The following is a 15,448-nucleotide window of genomic DNA, read 5'->3' on the forward strand; positions in this document are numbered from 1 at the left end:
TGATGTAGCAGTTAACAACCACAGTCAGACCTGTTATCATGTCAATATGGTCACATGATTTTGTGTTTAATGACTTAATGACAGTTGTCAGCCCCCAATGTAGTCAGTAAGTGAGCACTACTTGAAATTCAGATTTCAGGGTTTTTTACTTATTGAGGAACTGCCAGAAGGCATACATTTGAGCATAATGAGCTGAGGAATGCCTGGAATGTATTCCTTCTGTAACATAAAGGAAAAGAAAAAAGAACCAATCAAGCTAAATTAAGTTTCCCCAGAACTTTTCTGCAGTAATGAAGTATGAGAAGTATGTGTCTGAGAACAAACTATAGTCAGTCTAAACTTCAAAGTTTTTAATAATGAATGATCAAAACATGTCTGCAGAAAAGCCTAACAGAGAAATACCTGGAAATAAACTGTAACAAATTAATCTGATTAATTTAATTTAATTCAAATGCTTATAGGTATTAAATACCAGATCAGGAAACAAACATAAAACTTTTATCTATGTAAATAGCTCCCTATTATTTGACAAGTTGCAATTCTCTACAATAGAATCAGGTGGTGACTAATGTCAGAACTGGAGTAGAAACATAACCTTTAAGAAACAAGAGCATGGGAGGCGGATTCTTGCAACAATTAAATATATGAGATCAGGAAATAAAAGTTCCAGGCTTTTATTTAGTCGATTAGCTTCATCCTGACATAAAACATGGTAAAATTAAATTCTGCATGACAAGTCACTTATACAAACAAAACTTGTATAAATATATAAAATATATAAAAATAAGGATAACCTCCTTTTCCCTCAAAAATCTAAGGGGGACTTCATATACTTATCATTTACAAAATAAAAAATGTATAAAAAATGTAAAATTAGAGATGGTTTTTAAATGTTACTTGGGGACAGTTTGCTACAAGTTCCCAAGTAATAGAAAATTATTTCCATCCACTTAACATTCATGCCAGCAATTATTCATTATTTATTCATGCTAACTCAAGATTTTTATTTGATTTATTATTTATTCACGCTAACTCAAGATTTGTTTTAATCCAGACTGATTAAAATGCAGCAGTCTATTTTGTATAAAACCCTAAAACAAAAACAATTCTTAGATTGCACCAGGCTAAATCCAAATCAAATATATTAAAGGTAGTCCTCGAATTGTGATGGTAATTGGGACCTGTATTTCCATTACTAAGCGATGCAGTTGTAAAGCACAATGTCATGTGACCACATTGCTTAGCAATAGCAACTTTGGCACTTCCCACTGCCATCATTATCCAAATTCTGCCAGTCATCACTCAAAAAACTCATCCAAATCTAAGTCATTCTGGCCTCAGTCCCTCCCAACTCCATGGCTCGTTTCTTCCAAGGTAAGGGACTGCCTCCCCTTCAATTCCCTCTTTTTGGCCACCCTGTACTCTGCTTTGTGGGGCGGCAAACAGTCCCAAACCCACAGAGCTCTAACTAATTTAGTACTACTATTTGATAAACCGCTATTCTTTCCTTCCTTGACTTTGTTTGTTTTTCTCTCAATTTGTGACACATTGCTGGATTGAGACCTTTTCTAGCTCAGGGTCTGGATTAGTTGATTCAGCCTGTTCCTCTGCCACTTCATCTGATTTCTATGGTGGCTGAGTGTTAGACTGGTGAAGCCATTTTTATTTGCATAAATTCACTTCTTAAAAAGATTTAAGAGCTTTTAGAATGATAAGAGGAGATATTTGTTAGTTTATAGTGGCAAAAATTCAGGAGGAGTCTGATAGCACCTTTTTTGATTAACAAATTTATAAAAAGGTGTTAAACTTTCATGAGCTGCAGCTCCTATTATCTCTATGCATCTGGCAAGATGAGCTGCAGCTAATAACATTGATGCCTTTTTAATATTTTGTTATCTAGAAAAAGTGATACCGGACTCCTGATTTTTTTTTGTCCAAACACCGTTTTTTCCTGTGTGACTAGAATACATTCAGGTTTTGACCACACTTCAGGTTTAGCTTCAGAAAAAGAGGGGGTGATATCAGCTTTTTTCTTAAATTTGGACCAGGAGTTTATCAATCCAAAGTATGTATTTAAATACTATTTAAACAAAAGCAGGCAATTTTTTGCATATCAATTAAGTAACAGAGTAAAAAAAGATGAGAAGGTAGTAAACTAATGGAGGCGTGAGATCATAAATCAGGACAATGTCATGCTAATTGGAAAGCAACTTTCATTAAATTTCATTAATTTTTTCAGAAATCAAATACAGCTTGACTTTCAGCAGTTCATTTAGTGACTGTTCAAAGTTATCACTGAAAAAATTATGTATGACCATTTTTCACACTTATGACCACTGCAGAATTCCCATGGTCACATGATGAAAATTAGACAGTTTGCAACTGACTCACATTTATAATGGTTGCAGTGCCCTGTGATCATGTGATCACCTGTTGTGACCCTCTGACAAGCAAAGTCAATGGGGAAGCCAGATTCACTTAATAGCCATGTTACTAACTTAACAACTGCAGTGATTCGCTTAATAACTGTGTCAAGAAAGATAGTAAAATGGGGCAAAACTCACTTAAAAATGTCTCACTTAGCAACATAAAGTTTGGGGCTCAATTGTGGTCATAAGTTGAGGACTAGATGTAGGACTGAGTTATGGCCAATGGGGGAAAACCTATTTAACTCAAACTGCAAACATTTAGTTTGATTTTTTCATTGTTGTTGAAGTGAGTGCTATCACACACCTAGATAAAGAGAGTTCCAAGAGGTCTTCAGAAAAAAAGAATGATAGTAAGTAGAAGATAGGAACAAGCACCTTACCCCTCCAAAATGACATTTTAAAGTACATTCTATACTTTTATTGTTTTATGGCAGAAGTAACAACAAAATTCTTGACTTATGACTGTAATGGAGCATATCTGTTATGGTTGTCAGTTGTGATAGTCATAAAGTAGCTCATCACATGACTGGACCCAATTTTACAACCTTTTTTGCAACAGTCTTTAAACGAATCTATTGTTCCCTATAAAGTACTTTTGTTAAAAACCAGAAATAAACTGGTTTTCAGCAAAATGTCATGAATATAAATGACCACTGCATCAAGTGACTGCAAGATAATGCAAGCAGCCAGAATGCTGTCATATGAACCACAAAGGGCAGATATCAGAACCAGGTTGTAAGTATCTTTTGGGAACTCCATCGTAACTTTGTAGAAACATTGCATGTTATGTTGCATGTAGTAACATTGTCGCTAAGCAATCAATCATAAGTTGAGGATTCTCTGTATTATCTGAAGTATTTTATACAGGTCAGAGCCCTATGCCAAAATTGTGTTGAAAGGACAGGTATATCTATATATCATTTGTTGATGAAAATTTTCAGTCATCCACATACAGTTGTCTGGAAGTTGAATTATGGCAAGTAGACATCTTTTCTTTTTGGTTTCAAACATCTCACTGTTTATCAGCTTATAAGACAGAGGAAGTTGGTGGATGTTTCAAGCCAAAAAAAAGAAGAAGTCCACTTACCAAAATTCAAATTTCCAGACATATGTCATTTGGTTCCTAAACAACTGTTCCTTATTCAGAACAATCTGAAAAAGACATTCATATTTTGAACACTATTTCCTCAATGTGGAAGGAAAACATCTATTATATTGGGTATCGTGATGGTATCTGCAGGTAGTCACAAAGTGACTTTCTTTCGCCCGCCTGAGCTCGTGGCAGCCCGCCTGCCGCGAGCACAGGCGGGCGAAAGAAAGTCACTTTCTTTTGCCCACCTGTGCTCGCGGCAGCCTGCTTGAGCTCGCGGCAGCCCGCCAGTGCTCGCAGCAACCTGCCTGAGCTCTGCCGCGAGCACAAGAAAGTGACTTTCTTTCACCCGCCTGTGCTCTGTTGCTGGAATTCTTGTTAAGTCCATCCCATTTATCTCAGCAAATCTCTTTCAAGAGAACTCTGGAACAATCGGGCTTGGGAAAGAATCTATGGTTTTAAGCAGCTGCCAAAGAGCCTGACACCATATGTGCAAACAGACAACACGTAACTGGATACATCTGTTGATCATCACAGAACAAGCCTTAAACTTGGTAATTAGAAATTTCATTAGGCACTTAAATTATACCAATAAAACCTCAGATGGCATAGTAAAAACATCATTCCTACAGACTTTTTTTACATGGCCAATTTTATAGCCTAAAGAGCAGTTAGTCAGGACTGGACTAAAAATGTTTATCATGGCCTTTTAAAAAAGGACTGCAAGAGCAAATGATCACAAATACTAAGGAAAACATTTAAAAATAATAGTAGGCAAAAGTCCTATTCCGCAAAATTAAAACATTTTTACTTGAGAATAATAAGTAAAGCTATTATCTCTATTAATAAAATATATTGCCATTAAAGCAAGATGCAACAACATCTTGGTTACAGAAAAGCATCTAATATTCTATCCCATTCTTTTTAGCAAACAAGTGTGCACAGAATGGCATAACTTATTAGTGATATATAGTTGACTTGAAAATTGTACTTGTTAATTTTCTCATTAAATTGAAATAAAGTTCTATTTGAGATACCACAAAGTTCTCTTCTGAATCTGTTAGTTCAGTAATTTTATTCATTATAGTTAGTCTTTGCTTAATGACTGCTTGTTTAGCAACTGTCAAGTAATGGCACTTAATTAACAATAATTACAATTGATCCTTCAAGGTATGGTTGTCACAGCATCACTGTGGTCAAATGATCAAAATTCAGGCACTTGGAAGCACACGTGCACTTTCAACTGCAAGGGCATTTCAATTCACACACACACACACACACACCACTGCCACCGCCGTCTTCTTCCTCTGCTGCTGGCCCAGAATCCAGATACTGGGTGAGCATGCAGCTGGTGGCTGTATGCCCTGAGCCTGACATGGTGGCAGAGTTTCATTTGCTATAGGGAACTTGTTGGCCTGGCCTGGAAGGAGTCCCTGGGACAGGATGGTGAAGTGCAGCACTCTCGATCACCAGGTGGAGGGAAAGAGGTGGCTCCCCAGGTGAAAGTAGAAACTGTGCCTTATTCAGTGCCTTATTCAGTGTGGCAGTAGAACTAAAAGAAAGGGAGAGCCGAGGTGGCGCAGTGGTTAGGGTGCAGTACTGCAGGCCACTTCAGCTGTTATCTGCAGTTCAGCGGTTCTAATCTCACTGGCTCAAGGTTGACTCAGCCTTCCATTTTTCCAAGGTGGGTGAAATGAGGACCCAGACTGTGGGGGTGATATGCTGACTCTGTAAACCGCTTAGAGAGCCCTATGAAGCAGTATATAAATCTAACTGCTATTGCTATTGCTATTGCTAAGATACCTTTCCAGAGGTGAAGTGCAGGCTCTGTAGCTCACATTGGAAGTGATCCTGGAGACCCAGCCTGCAGGGCTTTAGCAAGAGTAGAGGCAAGCCCAGCACCAAAAAAACCTACCTGCAGGCCCTCTGCTCACTCTTAGCCAGCCTTCCTCTTGTAAATTTATTTATTTATTTTATTTATTTATTGGTCTTGTATGCCGCCCACTCCCGAAGGACTCCGGGCGGCTTACAATAAACAGAGGAAGGGGATAAATAGACAGACAGACAAACAACAGTTTAAAATACGCAACATTCATAGTTACAGTGGGGCTGGCTATTTCAACAGCCCCCCAGCCTGCTGGAGCAGCCTGATCTTAGTGGCTTTGCGGAAGGCCGGGAGAGTAGTAAGGGTCCGGATCTCCACGGGGAGCTCGTTCCAGAGGGCTGGAGCTGCAACAGAGAAGGCTCTCCCCCGGGGAGTCGCCAGCCGGCATTGGCTGGCAGATGGAATCCGGAGGAGGCCTAGTCTGTGCGATCTGATCAGTCTATGGGAGATAATTGGCAGGAGGCAGTCTCTCAGGTACGAGCCTTGTGAAGAGCCAGCAGACTCCAATACATTGAAACCAGTAGGATGGTTCTCCAAGGCCACTTTCAGCAAAGATCAGTTGGGGGCAGTGGGGTAGGTGGCAGAGTGTAAGAAAGCAAAAAAAGGCAGATATGGGAACAGGGAGAGATAGGTGTGCTGGGGAGTTGAAGTGAAGGCAAACACAGATCAGGAGAAGCATGAAGTCCTGGCCTAACAACAGTGTGGGCTTGGCCTAACAACAAAAACTGGAATTTCTGGAACTCCCATTACTAAGTGGTGCAATCATCTTTCACCTAACAACCACTTTCAATAGTGATAGAAATTCCAGTCCCAATTAGGGTCATTAAGTGAGGACTACCTGCAAGAGGATTGAGAAGAAAATGCTTACTAAAGATAAATATAATAGGAAATTGGGTGGGATGGCTAATAATCTAAAAGATAGGAATAAAATGTAAAGTTAGATTAAGGAAACAGATTGAAACTATCAAAGAAAAATACCAAGTTGTTGATTTGGGTAACAGAAATAAAGTGCGCAGATATATAATGTGAGATCTTTTTTATTAACTGGACCTGTAAAAAAGAATGATGGAATAATACTTGATCGCAAATGGAGTATGAGTCAGCAGTATAATTTGGCTGAGAAAAAGGGAAATGCAAATTTGGACTGCATCATCAAAACAATTTCCAACTCTCCAAGTTGTACATGGATCACAAATCACCAAGTGCCATATGCAATCCTGGTAGCGTACTTTAAAAATAATTCAGAGACACTGGAGTAAATTCAGAGAATAATGGGAATGGTCAGGAGACTAGATACATACAGCTAGAAAAAAGAAGAGAAGACAGACTAAAGGAAGTGAGTGTTTCAGCCTTGAGAAGAAAACACCGAAAGAACTCTAATACCTGAAAAGATGTTATATAGTCCCAAAAGCTCTTTTCCAAAAGGCAATTGGACTTTCAGAGTGTCTTGTTTCTCATCCAAAAAACTTCTTCAAAACTGAAAAAGGTTTTTGGAAGAGAGGTGAAATGTTTTCAAAGAAAAAAAAAGTCCAGTTACTTTTGAAAAAAGCACCTTCAAGACAATTATGACCTGGATGATTGAGAATCTCCATAGATATGTTATATGAAGAGATCAACCAAATTCTGTTTCTATTATACCATATGCAGAACATGAAATAAAGGATTTAATTTAAAGAAAAACAGATTCCAACTGAAACTCAGAAAAAGTTTCTTAGCATTTCAAATAGTATTTCAATTACTTAAAGTACTGGTAGGTTTTCCTCCGCCCAATTGTATTCAAGCTCAAGGTTTGTTTTTTTTAAAAACAACTCATGGGAATGCTTTGTTTTTTATTGACTGTTGATCCAGTTTTCATGAAACTGTAAAACATGAAGATTGGAACAGCATACAGATTAAAATGAATATTTAAGTAATGGGAATGAGGGAGAGTACATAATCTATACCCTTTCTACATTCTAAACAAAGTCAATATCGTTCCTCTGACATGAAAAAGTGAAGCTAGCCTGAAGGTATAAGCTAACTGGTTTTGTAAGATTTATACCTCAACCCATACATGTAGGAAGAGTTATGCAGCCTAATTCTATAAATGTGCGTGTTACCTTTTATTAAATTGTCATAATGATTTGTATATTCAATAAAAGTATATACAAATTTACTATGTGCATTCATTTTTACATTTCTAGTAATCATTATTATTTTGATTTTTCTCCCTAGGCAAAAATATAACACTTTATTTTTATATATCACTTAGGAAAGTCAGCCTAGTAATTTTTTTACAATTTTAACATAGTATTTTTTTTATTTGATTTATACCCTGCATTTTATTGAGGAGCTTGAGTTGGCAGATATAGTACTTCTTCCTATTTTTCTCTATAATAATACCCTTTGAGGGAGTTAGAGCAGAGGTCACCATCCAGTGGTGGTCCGTGAGAAAATTTTGGTGATCCACGGCACACCCGGGTGGAGGAGCTGCTCCAGGATGACCAATGGGCCAGTCCTGTGACTAGAGCTCTGAAATATGGGACTGGCCAGGCAACTCATGGTGGGGCTGGTAATCTCTGCCATAGAGGGAAGTACATGAAGCTTGCAACTTTGCAGGAGGTGCAATGTGCAAGGAGTGGCACAGCCCTTGCTAGCTGGAATGAGATAATGGTGCTGTTGTGGCAAGGGAGGTGTGTGTGGCACAGGCAGGCCGAAGCAATGGGGGTCGGGAATCTGTGGCTCTTTCATACCCCTACTGTGGCTTCCTATCGGCTGAACCCACCACTGGCTGGCCTGGTCCTCGCCCTCCCCTCCCACTCACTCCTAGCCTGGCCTGAGAAGGGAAGGGTGGAGGATGGAGATTTGTTCCATATTCCAGAGGGGGAGTGAAACTTCATCTGTTGCTAGATCTCGCGGGCATTTCTTCCAGCCCTTGTTGGTGTTGTGCGACTGGGAGACACGTGACTTCCTCTCTGCCCCAAGACACTGGCTGGACCATGAGATGAGATAGAGATAGAAGAGAGAGAGAGATATGAGAGAAAAGAGATGAGAGTGAGAAAAGAGAGAGAGAGAGAGATAAAATGAGATGAGAGAGAGATGAAAGAAAAGAGAGGTGAGAGATGAGAGAAGAGAGAGAGAGAAAAAGAGAGAGAGATGAGAGATGTTTTGTTTTCTGTGGGAAATGGGTCCAAATGGCTCTTTGAGTGTTTAAGGTTGCAGAAACAGGCGGCGAAGCTAAGTGCCTGAAGGACCCCATCCCGTCACTGTGAGTCCAGGTGCTTCAGCGAGTGGCATGCTGGATTCATATTAGTGGTCTGCAGGATTTCAAATTATGAATTTGGTGGTCCCTGAGGTCTGAAAGGTTGGTGACCCCTGGTTTAGAGTGAGAATGAGTGGCCCAGAGCCACTCAGTAAAACTTTGGGGCTGAAGGTGGGTCAGAACTACAAGTGTTTTTAGCTGTAACTTTAAGTACTTCTTGGATTAATCTTGCTTCCATTACTTGCTTTTATTTAGTTAACTAACAAGGCTGGCATTGGAACAAAAACAGGCAAAAGCAAAAGAGCACAAAATATCTATTGTTGAAAATTAGGATATTATACTAATGATAAGAATCTAATGAAAGTCAAGATGATTCATCCTACAAACTGGAGGAATAATTTTTCCTTTTTGATCTCAGTACAAATAAGGATTGCCCAACAGCAAAATATACACAAATGCTTTACTACATTTATTATTCCCTACTTTATTATCCAATTTTAAGGAAGAATCATAGTGGTATTCCTTCTTAACAATCTGGAAATAAGACAATTCTTTAGGATGCTTATGTCTGCTTCTTGTCATATGTACATAAAAAACAATGCAATTGCACCACAGCTTGGGGTTGTAAACCAGTCACACTACAAAAAAAGCTTATTCTCATGAAATCCCTCTCTCTCCAATCTCTCCAAAGAGGAGAAAGAATGGTATGGGAAAGGAGAGAAATCACCCACCCCGCCTTTTGCAAATTTTTAACAGAGCTAGTAGAAGTGACAAAAGCAATATTAAATTTGCAAAACTACCAAAGATGGAAACAACACGAAAAACAAGGAAAGACTCCAAATCAGGAAGAAGTCCCAATCTTCAATTACGATGCCAAAAATATTAATGGGCAGATAATAATTGTCTCAAATAAGATTACAGATGGAAGGAGCGTACTGAAAATTTGTACATATATCCATGATACTTTAGAAGATATTCCATTTACAAGAATATCCAACAGATTGAAAGAGATCTGTCAAACTAATCAAAGAAAGAATACTTTACAGAATGTTCGAACAACTGCATAATATCTTTAATGCTAGCAAAATAATTCTTAGGACCATCCAATGAAGATTAGAGCTCTGCAGAGAGATGCCAGATATTCAGCATGTTTTATAAAAGTCTGAAAATCAAAGACATTACTGCTAATGTATGCTGGATATTTGAGAAAGCCTAAAAATCTAATAAGTGTTTAATTGACCATAGAAGGCCTTCACTTCTTTCAAGCTGTGTCAAGCTGTGAATGCCTTTAAGAAAATGAGAACCTCATAATATCTCTGTCCTCACATAAAACCTAAGCATAGGACAAGAGGTCATGGTCTGGGGGGAATATGGCTAAATATTTTAGGTCAGCAAAGGGATGAGGAAAAGGCTGTGTACTTTCTCTTATTTATTAACCTATATAGTGAATATATATTGAGAAAGGATAAATTGGAATTAGATGAGTTTTTTGTTAAAACGGGATGAAAAACTTTCAATTACCTACATTATGCTGATAATACTCTCAGCTGCAAATCTAAGTAAGATCTAGTAGAAAATTATTAATCTTACAGTGCTAATCTGCAAATGTTAGTAATGAAAATCTAAAAGCATAGTGAAAAAAATTGTACTATTATATGTAATAAAGATCAAAGTGATACAGCAACCAGATTCAGAACTGACAACCAAATGGTAGATAATTTCTGCCTTTCCAAATCAACTATTAACCATAAAGGAATGCAAAGGCTCTCACAGGAACCAATTTTAACTGACAAGTTAATGCCATCAATACTGTACCTTAATACTTTCATTGTTAACTATATATATATATATATATGAATGATGTAAACTAATATGCTATTGAGGTATGCTGGATCCACCTTATTATTTAGTATTTGTCCCAGTATTTAAAGCAAGAATACTTTAACCCTATAATATCTAATCATTTTCTATTAAATTTTACTTTTGAAATGGGATGCCATTAAAAAAGAATCTGGATACTTTAAAAAAAGTTATATTTATTTATTCTGAGAAATTTAAAGCTAAGACACTGAATCTCAATACCTTTGACAATATGGAAGATAAAAAGGAATGAATTTAAAATATTTTACAATTATATTTAGATTAGAAATGTGCATAAAGTAATGTAATTTGGCAAAGAACAAATTATTTTTTTCCAATTATAAAAGTATTTAATAACATGTAAGAAACAAAAACATCAATTTTCTGGTCTAGGTCTAATATCAAAGGCTTAAATAATCTTATATAAACTGGTCAACTCACTGGGTTCCACTATTTTTATATAAGAAGTGAAACCCAGTGCGCATTAGCTATTTTATATGTCTCAAAAGTATAACACAATGAAAGGAAATGATAAAGATAAATATCCACATTTATACAGATATCTATAAAACATTTCAATAAATATCTTATTTGGGCCAGAAGCCTTAAGTAGAGATATGTAGATATGATTTCCTTTAGAAGTGCAAGATAGATTTAAATCCATATTTAAAAAATATTAGTTTTGTATTTCCTTCCATAGTGACATAAATAAATAGGTAAGACAAGAAACACTAATCCTCCCAAACAATACATTTTTTTAAAACCATCTCTGTATGCTACAATAGAATGCCTTCTTCCATCATTGCCTCCTTTTCTGATGTTATGCATTTTCCTTACACAACAGCCTCTCAAATCAGGTATCAAATGTTGCCAGGGTAGCACTGTCCCTTGTTTTTCCATCATCTTCTTGTCTTCAGCTTCCTTCTCTTCCCCCCTCCTCCCCTGCTGCCTATCACCTGCTCCCTTCCCAGACGGCCTTGTTCTTCCAGGTCAACTCTTTACACACCTTCCCTTGCCTATTCATGCAGGGTGTGTTTATGAGCGAGGGAGGTGGTTAAAAAGAAAGGAAAGCAAGCAAGCCATGTCAAGGCAACCGATTATATTTCGCCGTCGACGCGACGGAGGGAGGAGAAAAGAGGCGGATGGTTAATTGATAATTAATATTCTTCCTGTTCACGCTCTCAAGGTTCTTTCCCAAGACTAGTACAAAACACGCAAGAACAACCCACAGGGGTTTCCTCCCCCCGCCTGCCTCCCATCCCCGTATCCACCTCGAGAGTGACTCGCCGCATTGCTAGATCACAAAGGCCTGGCCTCACGTATCTAGAGGGCCACAGCAGCTCCTCCTCTCCCTTCCTGGCTCCGGATCCAGGCGAAAACTGACCGCGGCGCATCTCTGTCGCCCCACTCCGCACACATAGCCCTCTCTCACACTAAACGACCCTCTCTCTCACACACACACACGGCCCCACCTCCGTCGCCTTTTCTTTCTCAGGCCGGCCTCTCCCTATAATGACAGCCGCCCTATTCGATTCTAAGGCCCAGTCTGCCTGCCGCAGGTACCCGGTTCTCCCTCCTCCCCACTTTTCTTCGCTCCCCCCCCCCCCCGTAGTCTCTCCTTCCTATTTACCTAAAGCCACCTCGCAAGCTTTGCGCAGCTGGGAATGATGCGCCTTCTTCACCTCCTTGTCGGCCAGGATCTTCTCCAAAGCCCGTGTCAGGAACATATTCTTCGTCTTCTTCCCCTCATACATGAGGGCGCGCTGAAAGTGAGGGGAAAGGGGAGGATGAGCGGAGGTGATTCTCAGGGCTGCGCGGGCTGAGACCCGAAAAGACTTCCCGGGGAAAGGGTCTTCTCTCCCCTCCTCGGAGGAACCGAAACCGGCTCTGACCCAGGCGGCTACCGCAGCCCCTGCTCGACGCTGAGGAGGAGGAGGGACGAATCGGCTCTCCCAAGAACGCAGCGCTGCCCGTTTGCCTCAGCCTCCATTAGAAGCAGCGGCAGAAGCGAGAGCGGCAGCAGCAGCAGCGGCGGCGGCAGCGGCGGCCAAAGCAGCAGCCTCCCGTCCTCGCCATGTTGGAAGGAAACGACGTCAAGGCCGGAGCCGAGTGGTTTACAGAGGAGGAAGCGGCAGCGGCGTCGAGGTTGCTACAGCTGCTGTTGCTTCAAGGCCGGGAAAAGAGGGCGCAGCCGCAAGGGGGGGGGAGGGAGCGAGCAAATAGCGGCGCTGCCAGTCGCGCAAGGTAGAAAAGGGGAGCAGGGACTGGCTGGTGGCCGCGCGCAACAGGTGCGGGGAGGGCGGGGCCTGGGATTCCTCTTCGGAGAGAAGGGACGGAGGAAGGGATTGGAGGCCTTCCCGCTCGCCTCCCGCCTTCTCCCGCCATATTTGATTTCTCTGAAGACTCCGTCGCCTAGGCCGGCTTCTTCTGTCCGGCGACTGAGAAAGCGGTTGGAGCTTCAATTTCTTGGCCCCTATTCGCCCCACGATGGGAAAGAATTTACCGGCGGCTGGGACTCGGAACCGACTCGACTCGACCAAGCTGGGATTTTTCCTCATTGATTTGGGCTGTAAAATGAATATAGCGAAGCTGAGGGGGAAATTGGGTTTTTGTGACCAAGTACTTCCTTTGAGGAACGGCTACGGAGCTGGTTTGTAGTTTTTATGTCTGGCGGACTGTACACCGATGCCTGTAATAATCCTTGCATTCAGTTTTAATGTTTTGAATCTTTATTCTCAAGTATGTGTGTGCAGAAGAGCGTGTGGGTTAGTATTAACAGATTGATTAAACTGTGGAATATTATGTCTGTCTTCAAATGCAAACGTTGTGTATTAAACATATTGTAAAGTTTTTCGAGCTAGTTTACTTTTGTGTTATAGAAAGACAAAACAGTGATAGAATATCCTGTAGTGGAATTACTAACACAGCGACTTGAATGTTTAAAGTGCTTCCGCCTACCTCAGCAGCTTTGCATCCTTTTATTTGCAACAGAATAGCCAATTTGTATCTGGAAATCTTATGAACAACGAGTGAAGGAGATCTTTTTTTTTTTTTTTTTGCTAAGTTGTGCTTACCTAGAAGAAAAAGTTTGGGAATTGTTTGGGAAACAAGTTTGGGAAAGGTAACAATTTTGCAACGATCAGCTTTTCTTGTTCAATCCTATTTATCCTTTGAAAACTTGAATAGATTCTTATTCTAAAGTTATTCATAAGGCAGGATGGACATGGAATATGATGGGATTTAAAAAAAAATGTTTTCTAACATTTGCTCTAGCTTAGAACTGATATCTGAAGTAGGAAGCATATTTTCAGTACAATGCCTCCTTAGTTCAGTTTTAGTTTAAACATCTGCTGGATGATAATGAGAACTATTCTTTGCCTGAAACAAGGAAAAGCTGATGTCATTTGAAGTGGGCAGTATCGGGATAGATGATATAACTGCTTTTGTCTGTGCTATATGTATATTATATATAAAGAAATTACTTTGACTTCCCCTACATTGCATTGGTACCTATTGCTTCTGATAAGATTATCAACTATCATTGATGTAGTTGCAGGATATGGTTATTCAACATGAATCAGTGTGCAGAAATTTTTTGAGATTAATCCAAACCTCTGGCTGAATATCCAATTTTGTCCAGCCAGGCTTTTCTAATATTAAGTTTTCCTCTTCCCTTGGAAACAGACTGTAGAGCAGAAGCTGACATTATATGGATTTTTTTGTACCATTCCTAATTTATTTACAGTATGATCAAACCAAGCAACTCGCAAAAAAGAAAAAGATATGAAGTTTCAAACTGAAGTTAATAGGCTGCCACAACATGGCAGAAATTGAATAAAAAGAACTCTTGGGATATAGCAAGATATTTATGAAATCTAACTTTCCCTAAATGGAAGATAGCATATTTTAAAGCCAAACACATCTTACCAAATACCGTGAAACCCCATTAACCAAACATGCCCATGTGATTGAATTCATTTCTCACTTTATTATATTGTAAATTCTACAGGGATGCTATATGCTTATATTTTGCTGCTAATATGGAAATTCTCAGAAAGGCTAGGCAATTTTTATGTGAATCTTCTAGCAGATTCAGAGCACGTTAAAACTTGCACTGAAGCCAAATTCTATGTTGCCACAATAAAAATAAGGCATAACTGGTCACATAAAAAGTTTTGTTTTAACCACTTCAAGTTTAATACATATTGGCTATTTACTTGCCTCCTAGATTATATTTTAGATATACATTTGCACTGGTAACCAACTCACTATTATAATGTAAGTTGCATTTTTAGTGTAGAAATCTCTTCTATTTTATCTTACTAATTTGAGCTTGTTGTTTGGTATATTTTTTACATTTTGCTGATCTTTGAATAAACTATGTCAGTTCATTTGCACATGCACGTTATTAGCTAATTGATTGTGTGCTATTGGAACATATATGCAGAGCACGGTATTAAACAATTTTTAAAAAAATCATAAAATTCATAAATTAAGTTGCTTGCAATAGCTATAGAATAAGACTATTCTCTGAGGGAGAAGGGTAGTTAAATGGAAAGAAAGAAAGTATAAATACTTTTAAAGATGAACTAATTAAGAAATGATATATTTAACCAGCTTTCTTACCTTTTGGAAATTATCTTCATCTCATATTGCTCATAAATAAATATGATTATGTTTATTGGTAAAACCTGTCTTCCAAATGTTAATTTATCAATTGACGTTCAACTGCCTTCACGAAAAGTTGGGATACAGTCAATGATTTATCTGCCTTAAAAATAGCTCATTAGCACAGGATATGTTTTATGACATTTTATATTAAGTCATTTTATAATCAAAAAATTAATAAATTTTGCCTTGGATTGCAGATTTTGGACAAATTTTGTAAATTAGTCCATTTGACGTTCCTTGGTTCAAACATTGTTGCCATATGATGCACCATT

The 15,448-nt window shown here is 38.9% G+C and overlaps 1 protein-coding gene across 2 annotated transcripts in view; it reads right to left on the minus strand.

Annotated features, from left to right (window-relative positions):
- Nucleotides 1–15,127, minus strand: part of ARFGEF1 (ADP ribosylation factor guanine nucleotide exchange factor 1) — a 68,207-nt gene extending 53,080 nt beyond the window's left edge. The window contains exons 1-2 of one of the 2 annotated variants that reach the window (XM_032222599.1): nucleotides 12,398–15,127; nucleotides 12,136–12,268 (exon numbers count right to left, since the gene is read on the minus strand). In XM_032222599.1, coding sequence (XP_032078490.1) covers nucleotides 12,136–12,259 — 124 coding nt within the window. In that variant the 5' untranslated portion in view covers nucleotides 12,260–12,268; nucleotides 12,398–15,127. Of the gene's footprint in view, nucleotides 1–12,135 lie in introns of both variants that reach the window. The other variant, XM_032222600.1, reaches the window with a different exon arrangement.
- Nucleotides 15,128–15,448: the final 321 nt, after the last annotated feature.

The sequence above is a fragment of the Thamnophis elegans genome, chromosome 8 (assembly GCF_009769535.1).
Source record: "Thamnophis elegans isolate rThaEle1 chromosome 8, rThaEle1.pri, whole genome shotgun sequence".
NCBI lineage: Eukaryota > Metazoa > Chordata > Lepidosauria > Squamata > Colubridae > Thamnophis > Thamnophis elegans.